Source organism: Scyliorhinus canicula, chromosome 9 (genome assembly GCF_902713615.1).
Source record: "Scyliorhinus canicula chromosome 9, sScyCan1.1, whole genome shotgun sequence".
Classification (NCBI taxonomy): Eukaryota; Metazoa; Chordata; class Chondrichthyes; order Carcharhiniformes; family Scyliorhinidae; genus Scyliorhinus; species Scyliorhinus canicula.
The window spans coordinates 97,237,032-97,255,097 of NC_052154.1; the positions used below are offsets into that span (position 1 = coordinate 97,237,032).

The window sequence follows — 18,066 nt, forward strand, 5'->3', positions numbered from 1 at the left end:
GGTCCCAGGGTGCGGCTCTCCCCCGGGGCCGGGCCGAGATGTGCGGGCTACCCCGGGGCTGGGTCCCAGGGTGCGGCTCTCCCCCGGGGCCGGGTCCCAGGGTGCGGCTCTCCCCGGGGCCGGGTCCAGGGTGCGGCTCTCCCCCGGGGCGGGTCCCAGGTGCGGCTCTCCCACGGGGCGGGTCCCAGGGTGCGGCTCTCCCCCTGGGGCCGGGTCCGAGGGTGCGGCTCTCCCCCGGGGCCGGGTCCCAGGGTGCGGCTCCCCCCCCGGGGGGGTCCGGGTCGGCTTCCCCCCAGGTCGGGTCCCAGGGTGCGGCTCTCCCCCCGGGGCCGGTCCGAGAGTGCGGCGCTACCCCGGGGGGGTCCCAGGGTGCGGCTCCCCCCCCGGGGCCGGGTCCGAGGGTGCGGCGCTACCCCCGGGGCCGGGTCCAGGGTGCGGCTCCCCCCGGGGCGGGTCCGAGAGTGCGGCTATCCCCCCGGGGGGGTCCGAGAGTGCGGCTCTGCCCCGGGGCCGGGTCCCAGGGTGCGGCTCCCCCCCGGGGCCGGGTCCCAGGGTGCGGCTCTCCCCCCGGGGCCGGGTCCGAGAGTGCGGCTCTGCCCCCGGGGCCGGGTGAGAGTGCGGCTCTGCCCGGGGCCGGGTCCCAGGGTGCGGCTCTCCGCGGGGCCGGGTCCAGGTGCGGCTCTCCCCCGGGGCCGGGTCCCAGGGTGCGGCTCTCCCCCCGGTACCGGGTCCGAGGTTGCGTCTCACCCCCCCCGGGGCCGGGTCCGAGAGTGCGGCTCTGCCCCCGGGGCCGGGTCCGAGAGTGCGGCTCTCCCCCCGGGGCCGGGTCCCAGGTGTGGCGCTACCCCGGGGCTGTGTCCCAGGGTGCGGCGCTACCCCCGGGGCTGGGTGCGGCGTTCCCAGCTGAGTGTTTGCTCTCTGGTGCCAGAAATGCCCTTTGCCTGTTCCCAGGTGGAGTGGGAGAGATGAATAAATGGTCCCTGAGGTGTGATGCTCAGAGAGTTGCTGGTTTCGGGATTTTAAACCCTGTCGAGTGATGTTGGCTTTGTGGGCGAGTTACCAGATATGTCCAGTGCTGAAAGCATCCCACATTATGGAATCTACGCACTGATTCTTAACGAGTATTAATATTTAATTGTTCCGTGTCAGCCAAATCAATTATTAAATGGTTGTCAATAATTGAAAGTGCGCAGAGGAGGATTGGATCATGTCCTGTGATCTCAGTGTGATGAAGGAAAGCTAATGTGTGTGTGGATTGTATTAAACTAATCTGTCGCTGAGGGCAGACATGGTGACTTTTAGTGGATTGGAATTAATGAATGATTATTTAAATTGACCAGCTGATCCATTGAAGCTTTTCAGTGGCGTATTGTACTGTCAGTTATCTGGGTTGATGATGGCTCTGTACCGAGCGTCCGCTTCCCGCGGAAATTTGGGCATGCTGCACGTGAGGTCCTCCTGTCAGAACAGGAGAGTATGATGTGTGTGAGTGCCGCTGGCTGGGTGTGGACAATACTGGGAGTGATTCTGACCTTGGGGACTGTTTGGGGAGTTTGCACATTTTCTCCGGGTGCTCCGGTTTCCCCCCTCAGTCCAATGTGGATTGGCCATGTTTACTTGTCTCTTTTGTGTCCAAAAGGTTAGGTGGGGTTATGTTGTGCTTTTGGAGTGTTGTTGCAGGCTCGATGGGCCGCATGGCCTCTTTCTGCACTGCAAGGATTCTGTTCTATGACTGTGGGTGAATGTACAATATAGAGGAGCGGCACTGGCTGGGTGTGTACAGTGCAGGCAGTGGTGCTGGCTGGGTATGTACAGTGCAGGCAGGGGTGCTGGGTGTGGTACAGTACAGGCAGGGGTGCGGGCTGGGTGTGGTACAGTACAGGCAGGGGGTGGGCTGGGTGTGTACAGTACAGGCAGGGGCGCGGGCTGGGTGTGTACAGTACAGGCAGGGGGTGCTGGCTGGGTATGTACAGTGCAGGCAGTGGTGCTGGCTGGGTGTGGTACAGTACAGGCAGGGGCGCGGGCTGGGTGTGTGTGGTTCGGGGTGTGGCGGGCTGGGTGTGTACAGTACAGGCAGGGGCACGGGCTGGGTGTGTACGGTACAGGCAGGGGCACGGGCTGGGTGTGTACGGTACAGGCAGGGGCGCGGGCTGGGTGTGTACGGTACAGGCAGGGGCGCTGGCGGGTGTGTACGGTACAGGCAGGGGCGCTGGCTGGGGGTACGGTACAGGACAGGCAGGTGCTGGCTGGGTGTGTATGGTACAGGCAGGGGCGCGGGCTGGGTGTGTACGGTTCGCCGTGGCGCGGGTTGGGTGTGTACGGTTCGGGGTGGCGCGGGCTGGGTGTGTACGGTTTGTGGTGGCGCGGGCTGGGTGTGTACGGTACAGGCAGGGGCACGGGCTGGGTGTGTACGGTACAGGCAGTGGTGGGGGCTGGATGTGTACGGTTCGGGGTGGGTACGCGGGCTGGGTGTGTACTGTACAGGCAGGGGCGCGGGCTGGGTGTGTATGGATCGGTGGGTGGCGCGGGCTGGGTGTGTACGGTTCGGGGTGGTGCGGGCTGGGTGTGTACGGTACAGGCAGGGGGCAGGCTGGGTGTGTTACGGTTCGGGGTGGTGCGGGCTGGGTGTGTACGGTACAGGCAGGGGCATGGGCGTGTACTGTACAGGCAGGGGCGCGTGCTGGGTGTGTACGGTACAGGCAGGGGTGCGGGCTGGGTGTGTACGGTTCGGGGGTGGCGCGGGGCTGGGTGTGTACGGGTACAGGCAGAGGGCGCGGGGCTGGGTGTGTGCGGTACAGGCAGGGGGGCGGGTGGGTGTGTACTGTACAGGCAGGGGCGCGGGCTGGGTGTGTACGGTACAGGCAGGGGTGCGGGCTGGGTGTGTACGGTTCGGGGTGGCGCGGGCTGGGTGTGTACGGTTCGGGGTGGGCGGGCTGGGGGTGTGTACGGTTCGGGGTGGCGGGGCTGGGTGTGTACGGTACAGGCAGGGGCGCTGGCTGGGTGTGTACGGTACAGGCAGGGGGGCGGGCTGGGTGTGTACGGTACAGGCAGGGGGCGGGCTGGGTGTGTATGTACAGGCAGGGGGCGGGCTGGGTGTGTACTGTACAGGCAGGGGGGCGGGCTGGGTGGTACTGTACAGGCGGGGCGCGGGCTGGGTGTGTAGGTTTGGGGTGGCGCGGGCTGGGTGTGTACGGTACAGGCAGGGGCGCGGGCTGGGTGTGTACGGATCGGGGTGGCGCGGGCTGGGTGTGTACGGATCGGGGTGGCGCGGGCTGGGTGTGTACGGTTCGGGGTGGCGCGGGCTGGGTGTGTACGGTACAGGCAGGGGGGCGGGCTGGGTGTGTACTGTACAGGCAGGGGCGCGGGCTGGGTTGTGGTACTGTACAGGCAGGGCGCGGGCTGGGTGGTACGGATCGGGGTGGCGCGGGATGGTGTGTACGGTTCGGGGGTGGCGGGGCTAGGTGTGTACGGTACAGGCAGGGGGGGGGCTGGGTGTGTACTGTACAGGCAGGGGCGCGGGCTGGGTGTGTACGGTACAGGCAGGGGTGTGGGCTGGGTGTGTACGGATCGGGGTGGCGCGGGCTGGGTGTGTATGGATCGGAGTGGCGCGGGCTGGGTGTGTACGGTTTGGGGTGGCGCGGGCTGGGTGTGTACGGTTTGGGGGTGGCGCGGGCTGGGTGTGTACGGTTTGGGGTGGCGGCGGGCTGGGTTGTGTACGGACGGGGGTGGAGCTGGGCTGGGTGTGTACGGTTCGGGGTGGCGCGGGCTGGGTCTGTCCGGTTACAGGGAAGTAAAGCTGGGTGGGTGTGTCTGAGCACAATGTAAGAATGAGAGTGTAGGGGACACTCGTGTTGCCAGAGGAACTGTTACATGAAACTGCCCACCTGAGGCCTTTCATGTGGTCAGAGGAGAAGGTTTCTGTGGAACATTGTCGACGTACAAATGTACGGACAGCTGAATTAGGAACAGGAGGAGGCCACTCTGCCCCCTGAGGCCACTCTGCCCCCTGAGGCCACTCTGCCCCCTGAGGCCACTCTGCCCCCTGAGGCCACTCTGCCCCCTGAGGCCACTCTGCCCCCTGAGGCCACTCTGCCCCCTGAGGCCACTCTGCCCCCCTGAGGCCACTCTGCCCCCTGAGGCCACTCTGCCCCCTGAGGCCACTCTGCCCCTGAGGGCCACTCTGCCCCCTGAGGCACTCTGCCCCCTGAGGCCACTCTGCCCCCTGAGGCCACTCTGCCCCCTGAGGCCACTCTGCCCCCTGAGGCCACTCTGCCCCCTGAGGCCACTCTGCCCCTGAGGCCACTCTGCCCCCTGAGGCCACTCCACCATTCAATAACTAACCTGATGTAACCTCAACTCCACATTCCTACCCTCTCCAATAATCTTTCACCCACTCCAATAACCTTTCACCCCCCTTCAATAATCTTTCACCCCCTTGTTGATCAAGAATCTATCCAGTTCTGCCTTAAAAATATTCAAAGATTCTGCTTCCACTGTCTTGTGCAGAAGTGAGTTCCAGGAGACTCGGGGCCCTCTCACAGAAAACAAATTTTCCTAACTTGGCCTTTAATGGGTAAACCCCTTTATTATTCTAGATTCTCCCACATGAGGAAACATCCTGTCCACATTCACCCTGTCAATACCCCTCAGAGTACGGTGGCTTCACAGCTCCAGGGTCCAGGTTCAATTCCAGCTTGGTCACGTCTGTGCGGAGTTTGCATGTTCTCCCCGTGTCTGTGTGGGTTTCCTCCGGGTTGCCACGGTTTCTTCCCAAAGTCAAAGCTTCGTGAGCTCATATCATTCATCCTCACCCTCGCTCTTGGCGCGACGTTACAACAGCTGCACCCATGCCACAAATGATTAGGTTGGGTTACTGGGTTACAGGGATGGGGTGGGCTTAAGTGGGGTGCTATTTCCAAGGGCCGGTGAAGATTTGATGGACCAAATGGCCATCTGCACTGTAAATTCTATGATTCTATGTAATAAATCTAATCTCTCCAACCTTTCCTCATCAGAAAACCTGTCTATTCCTGGTATTAGCCCGTAAACCTCCTCTGAACTGCTTTTTTGTAAAATGTATTTTATTACAAACATGTATCAAAGCAGGTTACAGCAAGTAAACACCACGGGAAACATACTTCCCACATCCCCCACCTTTTCTCAAACTCCCCCGCTGAGCCCCTTAACTCGTACTTTATTTTTTATAATCGCAGGAAGTCTTACAGGTCACCCAACCAAGCCGCTACCCCCGGTGGCGATGCCGACCACCACTGCAGCAAAATTCACCGCCATGCAATCAGAGAGGCGAAGGCCACAACATCGACCTTCCTCCTCTCCATGAGCTCTGGCTTCTCTGAAATCCCAAATATTGCCACCAAAGGGTCCGGGTCCACCTCCTCCTCCACTATCCTGGCTAAGACCGCAAACACTCCCGCCCAGAATCTTCCCAATTTTTGGCAACCCCAAAACATGTGTAAATGATTCTCTGGCCCCGGCCCACACCTCTCACACTTATCTGCTGCCCCTGAAAGAACCCACTCATTCTGGCCTGAGTCATATGCACCCTGTGCACCAGTTCACCGTGGACTGCACCACTGGGCTCCCTGAATATCTACTCGGAGCCACTGGCAATGCAGCCGTCACCATAGCCCTCAAATTAGACCCCTTACAAGATTCCTCCTCCATCCTAACCCACTCTACCCCTTCTCCTTCCCACCACCGCCGCACCTTGTCCACATTCGCTGCCCAATAATAATGAAGCAAGTTCGGCAACGCCAATCCCCCCCCTGCTGCCTCTGCCTCTGTAGCAGGGTCCTCCCCACCCTCGGCACCTTCCCCGCCCATACAAAGTCCGAGATGATTGAGTCCACTTTCCGAAAAACGGCCTTTGGTATAAAGATCGGGAGAGCCTGAAAAATAAACAAGAACCTCGGCAGAATATTTATTTTCACCACTTGGACCCTCCCCGCCAATGTTAAGTGCAGTGTATCCCACCTCTTAAGATCCTCCCTGGCCTCATCCACCAGCTTCGTTAATTTCCACTTATGGAGCCCCGTCCATTCCCTCGCTACCTGAATCCCCAAATACCTAACCTATCCCCCGCTACCGTAAATGGCATCTCCCCCTAAATTAGCCCGCTGTGCCATCTCATTCACCGGGAATACCTCGCTATTCCCTACATTCAGCTTGTATCCCGAGAACCCACCAAACCTCCCCAACAGGTCTATTATCCTTCCCACACTCTCCAACGGATCTGAAACATACAGCAAGTGGTCATCGGCATAGAGCGACACCCGATGCTTCCTCGTCCCCTTATTATCCCCTGCCTCTCTGCCGACCCCCTGAGAGCCATCGCCAATGACTCTATGGCCAGCGCAAACAGCAGCAGCGACAGCGGGCACCCCTGCCTCGTATCCCTGTGTAAGTCAAAGCTTCGTGAGCTCATATCATTCATCCTCACCCTCGCTCTTGGCGCGACATGCAGCAACCGCACATATGTCACAAATCTCGGCCCAAACCCAAACCTTCCCAAAACTTTGAAAAGTACCTCCACTCCACAGATCAAATGCCTTCTCCGCGTCCATGGACACCACCACCTCCGGTACCAGAGCCCCCGACAGCTTCATCACCACAAGTAATTATTACTTGTGAGCTGCCTGCCTTTCACAAAGCCTGTTTGATCTTCTACCACCACCCCGGGGACAGACCCCTCCATCCTCCCCGCCAACAACTTAGCCAATACTTTCACATCCGTGTTCAATACTAATATGGGTCTATGTGACCCACATTCCACCAGGTCCTTTCCCTTTTTCAGGTTAGTGTGATCGCTGCCTGTGATTCAGGTCCTGGAAATTCAGATTCCTCAGCACTCAAGAGGTCTGCAATCTCTGACCCATTTAGGTAATCTTGTTTTTAATTCTTCCTTTCTTCCTGCCAGAATGGACAATTTCACAATTGTCCACATTGTACTCCATTTGCCAGATGTTTTGCCCACTCACCTAACCTCCTTACACCACCTTCACACTTTACTTTCCGACCCATCTTTGTGTCACAGTGAAAGTTGCTGTACAGACTTTCTCTTGCCTTAATTTTGTTTCTTCATCTGTGCGTGTCAGCTTTCCTGAAGGTTATCTGACATTAGATTTCCACCTCTGTGTCCTCTGCTGCCTCTACATATTCTGCATAGGGTCAATAGCATCCAGCCCATTATACCTGCCATCCATTTTCTTCCCGCTTCCTTGTCCTATGTTTTTCCTTAAACTGTCTTTCATCTGCTCTGTCACCAATATTTCACATCTCTGGGCAGCACGGCGGCGCAGTGGTTAGCATTGCTGCCTCACAGCGCCACGGTCCCAGGGTCGATCCCGGCTCTGGGTCACTGTCCGTGTGGAGTTTGCACATTCTCTCCGTGTTTGTGTGGGTTTCACCCCCACAACCCAAAGATGTGCAGGGAAGGTGAATTGGCCAATGCAAATTGCCCCTTAATTGGAAAAAAAGAATTGGGTACTCAAAATTTGTAAAAAAACATTTTCACATCTTTCCCTCTTTGATATTCTCTACTAATTTCTTCCTTTTTCCGGTTATTTCCAGCACTCCATCTGTCTTTCTGCCTCTGGACGATGTGCAGAGCAATCCTGATTTAGCTCACTTGATTTCTGTTATTTTAGAGAGCGATTTGACACCCAGAGCTTCATAAATGTTGTCTTGTTATGCTCTTGGCGTAGCATAAGCTGCTTCCTTGATGTTCACTCTGAAAAAGGAAGGTTCAGACGTGGAGATAACTTCAACACGTTTATTAAACTATTTACAATTCTCCTACTCGGATTCACCACTACTGTTAATCCTTCTGTAGCTACTCAGACTGACGAACCAGTCTGCTACAATCCACGTGGTGGGTGTGATGTTGAATCATCCCTGTGTCTCTACTCAGTGTGTCTCCACTGGAAAGAGGAAGATCATGTGTGTTGTGTCCTTTTATATATGGGTTGGTGTAATGCCCCCTTGTGGTAGTGTCACCTCTGTGTATCGTGAATGCCCATTGGTCGTGTCCTATCTTACTGATCTATTGGTTGAATGTCTGTGTGTCATGTCTCTGGTGCTCCCTCTAGTGTCTAGCTAGTCTACGTGTATTTACATTAACCCCTTGTGTATCTACAGTGATGCATATCACCACAAATGTCACAAAAAAAAAAAATACTGCAGATGCTGGAAATCTGAAAAAAAAGCAAAGGCTGAAAAAACTCAGCAGGTCGGGTAGCATCTGTGGAGAGAGAAACAGAGTAAAGAACCAAGAACGTTACAGCACAGGAACAGGCCCTTTGGCCCACCCAGCCTGCGCCAATCCAGATTTCTTACCTACACCTACTTATTGCCCAAATGATCTGTATCCTTCCATTCCCTGCCCGTTCATGTGTCTTATCAAAATACATCTTAAACGTTGCTATCGCACCTGCCTCCATCATCTCCACTGGCAATACGTTTCAGACACCCTCTGTGTGAAAAACTTTCCCTGCACATCTCCCCTAAACTTTCCCTCTCTGAACTTGAACCTGTGCCCCCTTATAATTGAATCTTCCACCCTGGGAAAAAGCTTCTTACTATTCACCCTGTCCATACCTCTCGTAATCTTGTTGACCTCCATCAGGTCTCCCCTCAACCTCCGTCTTTCGAACGAAAACAATCTGAGTTTATTCAACCTCTTCTCGTAGCTAACACCCTCGAGACCAGGCAGCATCCTGGTGAACCTTCTTTGTACTCTTTCCAAAGCATCCACATCCTTCTGGCAGTGTGGCGACCAGAGCTGCATGCAATACTCCAAATGTGGCCGAACTAAAGTTTTATACAACTGTAACATGATCTGCGAACTGTTGTACTCAATGCCCCAGCCGATGAAGGCAAGTATACTGTATGCCTTCTTGACCACCTTATCCACCTGCGTTGCCACTTTCGTGGAAATATGGACCCAAACACCCAAAACCCCTCTGGATGTCAATGCTCCGAAGGGTTCTGCCATTGACTGTATAATTCATACCTGAATTCAATCTTCCAAAATGCATCCGCTCGTATTTGTCCGGATTGAACTCCATCTGCCATTTCTTTGCCCAAGTCCAATCTATCTATATTCTGCTGTTAACGTTAAAGGTAACGATTCGTATCCAATATGGCTCTTCTTTCAAAACCGTCCAAAGAAGAGTGGTATTGGGCTTGAAATGAACTCCCTCCCGAACATCACTGTGGCTGTACCTGCACCACATGGACTGCAGCGGTTCAAGAAGGCAGGTCGCCACCACTATCTTGAGGGCAATTAGGGATGGGCGATAAGTGCATGGCCAAACCAGCAACACCAACATCCAAGAACAAATCAGTTTTAAAAAATGACAAAAGGAATAAATCGAGGGAAGTGTAGAAGATTTCAGTTTAGATGGGCAGCGTGGTTGGCGCAGGCGTGGAGGGCTGAAGGGCCTGTTCCTGTGCTGTAATTTTCTTTGTTCTTTGTTCTTCGAAAGTCAGGGTGAATTTGTCCAGCAGTTGGTTGCATCCCAGCTGGAGTAATTTGATTATTGAGGAGAGGATGTCTAGACCAGGGGTGGGCAAACTTTTCCGTCAAGGGCCACATTCAGAAATTCACAATTTTAAAGGGCCGCATAGTATATTAAGTAAAATAATTACTTCACCCGGTTATGATTCTGGGCGCCTCATATAGGACATAGAACAGTACAGCACAGAACAGGCCCTTCGGCCCTCGACGTTGTGCCGAGCAATGATCACCCTACTCAAGTCAATGTATCCACCCGATACCAGTAAGTAACCCAACAGTCCCCCCCCCCATTAACCTTAAAAAAAAAATAAGTAGTTTCCCACCCCTGGTCTAGACATTGGCATGAGTTCAAAAGAGACCTTGTCAAATGCTAGCAGGGGCGAGGGACTGCAGTGACCGAGATTGGCAAAGCAGAGAATTAAGGTTAAGGAGAAATTTAATTGAATAAATAAGGAGAGCCTGTTGTCTCTGGTGGAAAGGAAGGACACAGATTTCAGCTATTTGGTAAAAGAATAAGAGGGAACGTGGGAATGTTTTTTATGCACTGGCTGAAAGGGTGATGGAAGCCGATTCGATGGGAATATTTAAAATTGACATGGCTATATCCTTCAAATGAAATAGAATTGAAGGGTTGTGGGGAAGAGCAGGCGAGTGAATTGAGCTGGTTAACCCCTGTAAAGAATCACCGCACAGTGGGATTAGTGGCCCTCCTTCAATCCGGTTTGATTCTGCGATGACTGGTGTTCGAGGACGGGCACAAGAGATGTGGAAGCTGATTCAGTATTTCTTTGGTCTTTCATCCGCCATGGGACATGATAAAACACCCCTGCCCCACTCAGTCCGCAGGCCTGTTGTCACTGGGCCTCTGTTCTAGCCAGTGCTGATGGACTATAAATAACACCAGCAGATCGCTATCTGCACATAGCAGATTGGGTTACATCACCATAGTAACCCAGTCGGATTACAGGCACGTCATGTTGTGCTTGTATAAGTTCACTCTTGTACCTGGCGTTAGAGCACTGCACAGACAATAGTGGACTGGACTGCGCATCTCACTCCACTGCCTGGTCAGTCAGCCTGCTAACAACAGCCCAGTAAATCATCTCAGTGGCCGGGAATTCCTAATCCAGCAATCACGCAGGACAGTGCTGGTGTTAGTTGAGCGACATTAATCTTTTAAAATCAAGGGCCTCAGGTCACTAATTGATATCGAGCATTCTGGGTCAGTGGGTGGATTTTAAGACATAAATATGCTGTGTGTGCATGCATGTGTGGGTGCAGTGCGCGTGGCACCCACGCGTGGGCGAGAGAGGATGTGAGATGGTTTGAGGTGCTGTGTGAGCTGAGTTTAAAGAATGTGGGTGTAGTGTGTAGACTGTATTCTGTGGATGATGGGGATGATTCGGAACTCAGTGCTGTTTAGCTACAGATTCACCATTCTCCTGTTTTAGGTTCCAGATATCTTGTTCCGTGTGAGTTTCACTGTGAGCTGGGTACAGTGTCTCTTTGCTGCTGAAGACAGCTGCTGGCAGGAAACGCTGTGCTCAAAGGACTGTTCTCCACCTCGGCCAGCTGTGAGTTCCTGAGAAGCTGCAATGACCTAGTGGAGCACAGAAGAAGATGTCCCCGAAGAGAGTATGTCCACGTTTGCTGGATTATCTCGTGATCATTGGTGCAAGGTAACGATCTTTGCAGCTCCCGGGCTGGAGGCTAATGGTTAAATCTCCTGTGGGTGGAGTGATGGAACAGAATGGAAGGGATAGGCATGATGGGAGTGGAAGGTGAGGGGCCGACTGATGACTGCAAAAAAAAAACATTGCAGCTGGCATTAACAGATGGAAGCCCTGTGCTGGAAGGGCATCACAAATGGCATCCTTTATTACAATGTGCCTGTCCATGGATAGCTTCCTTTCCACACACTAAATCATTGGAAGATGCTGATTGGCCATGGTGCCACTGCTGTCCTATCATGGTGCCAATGGCCTGAGAGTGTGGTCTCTGGTGCACTTCAGTGGTTTCAGCATCATAGCTGTGGGTGTATGAGGAGGATGTGCAGACCTTCATCAGTGACAGTGGCCGAGGATGGGGGTACACCCAGCTTGGTGTATGGGGATGGTTTGGTTGGCAGTAGGAGGGCAGGATATGTCTGGGTCCTGTGGAGTGGGGAAGGTGTGGTTGGATTTCCTGTTTGGGTGGGGGAAGCATAGCTGGAGGCTTAATTTGGGGTCACGGTTTGGGTCTCGCTGTGGGTTATGTGTGTTGTTGTTGATGTGGGCTGGGGTTGGTGTGGTCTCCAGTGGGAATGTTGCCTGGTTATCAGTGCTGTACGGTCTGTGTTGCGATCATTGTTCAACTGCTCATTGCATTGTGTGTTTGCAGGCAACCCAGCAGCGAGAGCATTGCTCAGACTCCGGAACTGCTCCGCCGTTACCCCTTGGAGGATCACCGTGAATTCCCACTCCCGCCGGATGTGGTCTTTTTCTGCCAGCCTGAAGGATGCCTCAGTGTGCGCCAGAAACGCACCAGCCTGCGAGATGACTCGTCTTTCGTCTTTACCCTGACCGACAAAGACAGTGGCGTGATCCGCTACGGGGTCTGTCTTAATTTCTACCGCTCCTTCCAGAAGCGCAGCAGGGACCGGCCTGAGCGTGGCCTGGAGCATGTGAAGGGCAATGCTACAGAGACGCCAGACAATGATCAGACCAACTCTGACAGCGGTTCGTCCCTGGCCACGCACAGCGCCGATTCCACACCCGACATCAGCCGATCACCACGACTGAAGCGGCATCTGAGGAGTGGAAACCGATCCCGGAACAGTACGCTGACCTCGTTGTGTATCCTGAGCCATTACCCCTTCTTCTCCACCTTCCGGGAATGTCTTTACACACTCAAACGATTAGTGGATTGCTGCAGTGAGCGGCTGCTTATTAAGAAGGCAGGATGTCTGAAAGGTATTCAAAGGTCAGTGTGCGTGTGTGTACTATTTTGATGGGAAGAATAAGGAAATCACATACTGCTAGATTAAGTGTAGAGAAGCAAAGGAATTTCGGATTGCAGGTCTACAAATCACTGGCTACATAATGCAGGTTAATAACGCATGGCGGTACGGTGGTTAGCACCGCTGCCTCACAGCGCCAGGGACCCGGGTCCAATTCCCGTCAAGGGGTGACCATGTGGAGTTTGCACCTTCTCCCTGTGTCTGCTTAGGTTTGCTCCGGGTGCTCCGGTTTCCTCCCACAAGTCCCAAAAGGTGAGGTGAATTGGACATTTTGAATTCTCCCGAATAGGCGCTGGAATGTAGCGACTAGGGGCTTTTCACAGTAACTTCATTGCAGTGTTAATGTAAGCCTACTTGTGACAATAAAGATTATTATTAATTACAGTTTCAGCACACCCATAATCTGGGATACCTGAACCTAAGTTATTTTAATTCAACACACACAATACAAAATATATAAAAATTCCTATATTCATCATACTAAAGCTGTACAAATTAGGTGGGATTACGTGGATAGGGTGGGGGTGTGGGCCTAGGTAGGGTGCTCTTTCAGACGGTTGGTGCAGACTTGATGGGCCGAATGGTCTCCTTCTGCACTGTCGGAATTCTAAGAAAATCATAAACATCAATTCCATCTCTCAGTGAATAACATTGAAATGAAGAAAAACTGAATTTGAACTTGTAAGTAACCTTCAATGACCCAAATGGAATATCTTGCACAGTTGCAGACCATTATACAAAGGGTATAGAGACACTGGAGATGGTCAGTGAGCTTCTTAAGGTCAGAAGTGACAATATTTGCTGATGATTGCAGTGTTTAGTTCCGTTTGCAACTTCTCAAATAAGAAAGCAAGACATGGACAACATTAAGGCTTGAACTGATAAGTGCCAAGGAACATTCGCACCACAAAAATGCCAGGCAATGATCAACTCTGGGATGGCAATATCTAACCATCTCCCCAACACATTCAGTGACATTAACATCACTGAATTCCCTACCATCAACATCCTGGGGGCTTACTACCTGAAACTGAACTGGACTAGCCATCTAAATACTGTAGCTATGAGAGCTGGTCAGAGACTAGGAATCCTGTGGTGAGTAACTTGCCTCCTGACTTTCCAAAGCCTGTCCACCACCTACAAGGCACAAATTACGAGTGTGATGGAATACTCTCCACTTGCCTGGATGAATGCAGCTTCAACAACACTCAAGAAGCTCAACATCATCCAGGATAAAGTGATTTGACTGGTACATAGAACATAGAACATTACAGCGCAGTACAGGCCCTTCGGCCCTCGATGTTGCGCCGACCTGTGAAACCCCTCTAAAGCCCATCTACGCTATTCCCTTATCGTCCATATGCCTATCCAATGACCATTTGAATGCATATAGTGTTGGCGAGTCCACTACTGTTGCTGGCAGGGCATTCCACACCCTTACTACCCTCTGAGTAAAGAATAGAAGATGAAGTCACACTTGATGAGCGGTGAGGTGGCAAGATGGATACAGAACTGGCTTGATCATAGAAGACAGAGGGTAGCAGTGGAAGAGTGCTTTAAAAAATAAATAAATTTAGAGTCCCCAATTCATTTTTTCCAATTAAGGGGTAATTTAGTATGGCCAATCCACCTACCCTGCACATCTTTGGGTTGAGGGGGCGAAACCCACGCAAACACGGGGAGAATGTGCAACCTCCACACGGACAGTGACCCAGAGCCGGGATCGAACCTGGGACCTCGGCGCCGTGAGGCAGCAGGGCTAACCCACTGCGCCACCGTGCTGCCCTGAAGAGTGCTTTTCTAAATGGAGGGCTGTGACTAGTGGTGTTCCACGGGGATTAGTGCTGGGACTGTTGCTGTTTGTAGTATATATGAATCATTTGGAGGAAAATGTAACTGGTCTGATTTAGTTTGTGGACGACATAGAGGTTGGTGGCATTGCGGAGAGCGATGAGGGCCGTCAGAGGATACAGCAGCATATAAAATGAAAATTGCTTATTGTCACGAGTAGACTTCAATGAAGTTTCTGTGAAAAGCCCCTAGTCGCCACATTCCGGCGCCTGTTCGGGGAGGCTGTTACGGGAATCGAACCGTGCTGCTGGCCTGCTTGGTCTGCTTTCAAAAGCCAGCGATTTAGCCCAGTGTGCTAAACAGCCCCTCCGATATAGATCGGTTGGAGACTTGAGCGGGGAGATGGCAGTTGGAGTTTAACCTGGAAAATGTGAGGTAATGCATTTTGGAAGGTCTAATACAGGTGGGAAATATGTAGTAAATGGCAGAACCCTTCAGAGTATTGACAAGCAGAGGGATCTAGGTGTACAGGTCCACAGGTCACTGAAAGTGGCAACGCAGATGGAGAAGGCAATCAAGAAGGCATATGGCATGTTTGCCTTCATCGGCTGGGGCATTGAGTATAAAAATTGGCAAGTCATGTTGCAGCTGTATAGAACCTTAGTTAGGCCACACTTGGAGTATAGTGTTCAATTCTGGTCACCACACTACCAGAAGGATGTGGAGGCTTTAGAGAGGGTACAGAAGAGGTTTACCAGGATGTTGCCTGATCTGGAGGGCATTAGCTATGAGGGGAGGTTGGATAAACTCGGTTTGTTCTCACTGGAACGACGGAGGTTGAGACGTCCTGATAGAAGTCTTCAAAATTATGAGGGGCATGGACAGAATGGATAGTCAGAAGCTTTTCCACGGGGTGGAAGAGTGAATTACGAGGGCACATAGGTTTAAGGTGTGAAGAACAATGTTTAAAGGAGATATGTGAGGCAAGTACTTTTACACAGAGGGTAGTGGGTGCCTGGAACTTGCTTCCGGAGGAGGTGGTGGAAGCAGGGACGATAGTGACATTTAACAGGCATCTTGACAAATACATGAATAGGATGGGAATAGAGGGATTTGGTCCCCGGAAGTGTAGAAGGTTTTATGTTAGATGGGCAGCATGGACAGTTCTTTGATTGGCTCCCCCATCCTCAAACATTCAATTCCTCAGCCACTGACGCACAGTAGCAGCCGTATGTACCATCTACAAGATGCACTGCAGGAACTCGCCAAGGCAGCTCCTTCCCAACCCACGACCGCTGATATCGAGGACAGGGACAGCAGATACCTGGGAACCCTACCACCTGGACGTTTTCCTCCAAGTCTCACACCATCCTGACTCTGAAATATATCACTGTTCCTTCACTGCCACTGTGTTAAAATCCTGGAACTCCCTCCCTAGCAGCACAGTGGGTGTACCTACACCACACGGACTACAGCGGTTCAAGAAGGCAACTCACCAACACCACTTCAAAGCAGTCAAGGATGAGGAACTATGAAAGGATTAAAAAGTATAACTAGAGGCCAGTCAGTTGAATTATAATGGTGGGAAAGCTTTTTGATAATTAGGGATATAATTAACAGTCAGTTCAGATTTGGATTAATGAAGGCAAGAGAGAATGGGTGTGTTAAAGCATAATCGTGTGTAACCAGCTTGCCTAAATGTTTTGAAGAGATAACACAGAGGGTTGATGAGGGTAATGCTGTTAATGTGATATGGACTTCTAAAAGACATTTGATGCACTGTTATACAATGCACATGTGAGCAAGGTTAGAGCTCCTGGAATAAAAGGAACAGTAGCAACATGGACACAAGTTTGATCCAAAATCGAGTGAAAGGAAACAGTAGGCCGGTGAGCCTAACATCTGTGGTGGGTAAAGTCTTGGAGAGGATTATAAAAGATACGATTTATAATCATCTAGATAGGAATAATATGATTAGGGATAGTCAGCATGGTTTTGTGAAGGGTAGGTCATGCCTCACAAACCTTATAGAGTTCTTTGAGAAGGTGACTGAACAGGTGGACGAGGGTAAAGCAGTTGATTGTGGTGTATATGGATTTCAGTAAAGCGTTTGATAAGGTTCCCCACGGTCGGCTATTGCAGAAAATACGGAGGCTGGGGATTGAGGGTGATTTAGAGATGTGGATCAGAAATTGGCTAGTTGAAAGAAGACAGAGAGTGGTGGTTGATGGGAAATGTTCAGAATGGAGTTCAGTTACGAGTGGCGTACCACAAGGATCTGTTCTGGGGCCGTTGCTGTTTGTCATTTTTATAAATGACCTAGAGGAGGGAGCAGAAGGATGGGTAAGTAAATTTGCAGACGACACTAAAGTCGGTGGAGTTGTAGACAGTGCGGAAGGATGTTGCAGGTTACAGAGGGACATAGATAAGCTGCAGAGCTGGGCTGAGAGGTGGCAAATGGAGTTTAATGTGGAAAAGTGTGAGGTGATTCACTTTGGAAAGAATAACAGGAATAAGGAATATTTGGCTAATGGTAAAATTCTTGGTAGTGTGGATGAGCAGAGGGATCTCGGTGTCCATGTACATAGATCCCTGAAAGTTGCCACCCAGGTTGATAGGGTTGTGAAGAAGGCCTATGGTGTGATGGCCTTTATTGGTAGAGGGATTGAGTTCCGGAGCCATGAGGTCATGTTGCAGTTGTACAAAACTCTAGTACGGCCGCATTTGGAGTATTGCGTACAGTTCTGGTCGCCTCATTATAGGAAGGACGTGGAAGCTTTGGAATGGGTGCAGAGGAGATTTACCAGGATGTTGCCTGGTATGGAGGGAAAATCTTATGAGGAAAGGCTGATGGACTTGAGGTTGTTTTCGTTAGAGAGAAGAAGGTTAAGAGGTGACCTAATAGAGGCATACAAAATGATCAGAGGGTTAGATAGGGTGGACAGCGAGAGCCTTCTCCCGCGGATGGAGGTGGCTAGCACGAGGGGACATAGCCTTAAATTGAGGGGTAATAGATATAGGACAGAGGTCAGAGGTGGGTTTTTTACGCAAAGAGTGGTGAGGCCGTGGAATGCCCTACCTGCAACAGTCGTGAACTCGCCAACATTGAGGGCATTTAAAAGTTTATTGGATAAGCATATGGATGATAAGGGCATAGTGTAGGTTAGATGGCCTTTAGTTTTTTCCATGTCGGTGCAACATTGAGGGCCGAAGGGCCTGTACTGCGCTGTATCGTTCTATGTTCTATGTAATGATTAATAGTTAGATATTTGTCCTGGTGGAAGGTTTATTGTCTGTTCCCCAGAGCTTGGTGTTTGCTCGACTGTTTTTCTTGATATAATGCAGGTCGTCCTTGGAAATTTGACACAATTGTTCCTGAAAACAGTGGCGTATGTCGAAACATTGTAAGTCGGAACCAATTTTCCCACAGGGACAATGTTATAAATGATACCAGCGTTTATTGCCCATCTCTAATTGCTGTCGAGAAGGTGGTGGTGAGTTACCTTCTTGAAATGCTGCAGTCCATGTGGTGTAGATACATCCACAGTGATGTTCGGGACGGATTCCAGGACTTTAACCTAGCGACAGTGAAGGAACGGCGTTATATTTCCAAATCAGTATGGTGAGTGACCTGGAGGGGAATCTACAGGTGGTGGGGTTCAGGTCTCTGCTGCCTTGTGTTTCTAGATGGTAGAAGTCGAAACTTGGAAGGTGGCGTCAAGGGAACCTTGGTCAGTTC

The 18,066-nt window shown here is 51.9% G+C and overlaps 1 protein-coding gene across 45 annotated transcripts in view; it reads left to right on the plus strand.

Moving 5' to 3' along the window:
- Positions 1-10,489: 10,489 nt before the first annotated feature.
- Positions 10,490-18,066, plus strand: part of madd (MAP-kinase activating death domain) — a 224,091-nt gene continuing 216,514 nt past the window's right edge. For 23 of the 45 annotated variants that reach the window (XM_038807268.1, XM_038807267.1, XM_038807259.1 and 20 more), the window contains exons 1-3: positions 10,639-10,760; positions 10,990-11,217; positions 11,918-12,499. In XM_038807268.1, the coding sequence (XP_038663196.1) occupies positions 11,159-11,217; positions 11,918-12,499 (641 nt within the window). In that variant the 5' untranslated portion in view covers positions 10,639-10,760; positions 10,990-11,158. Of the gene's footprint in view, positions 10,606-10,632; positions 10,761-10,989; positions 11,218-11,917; positions 12,500-18,066 lie in introns of those variants that run through there. The other 22 variants (XM_038807275.1, XM_038807281.1, XM_038807264.1 and 19 more) reach the window with 6 other exon arrangements.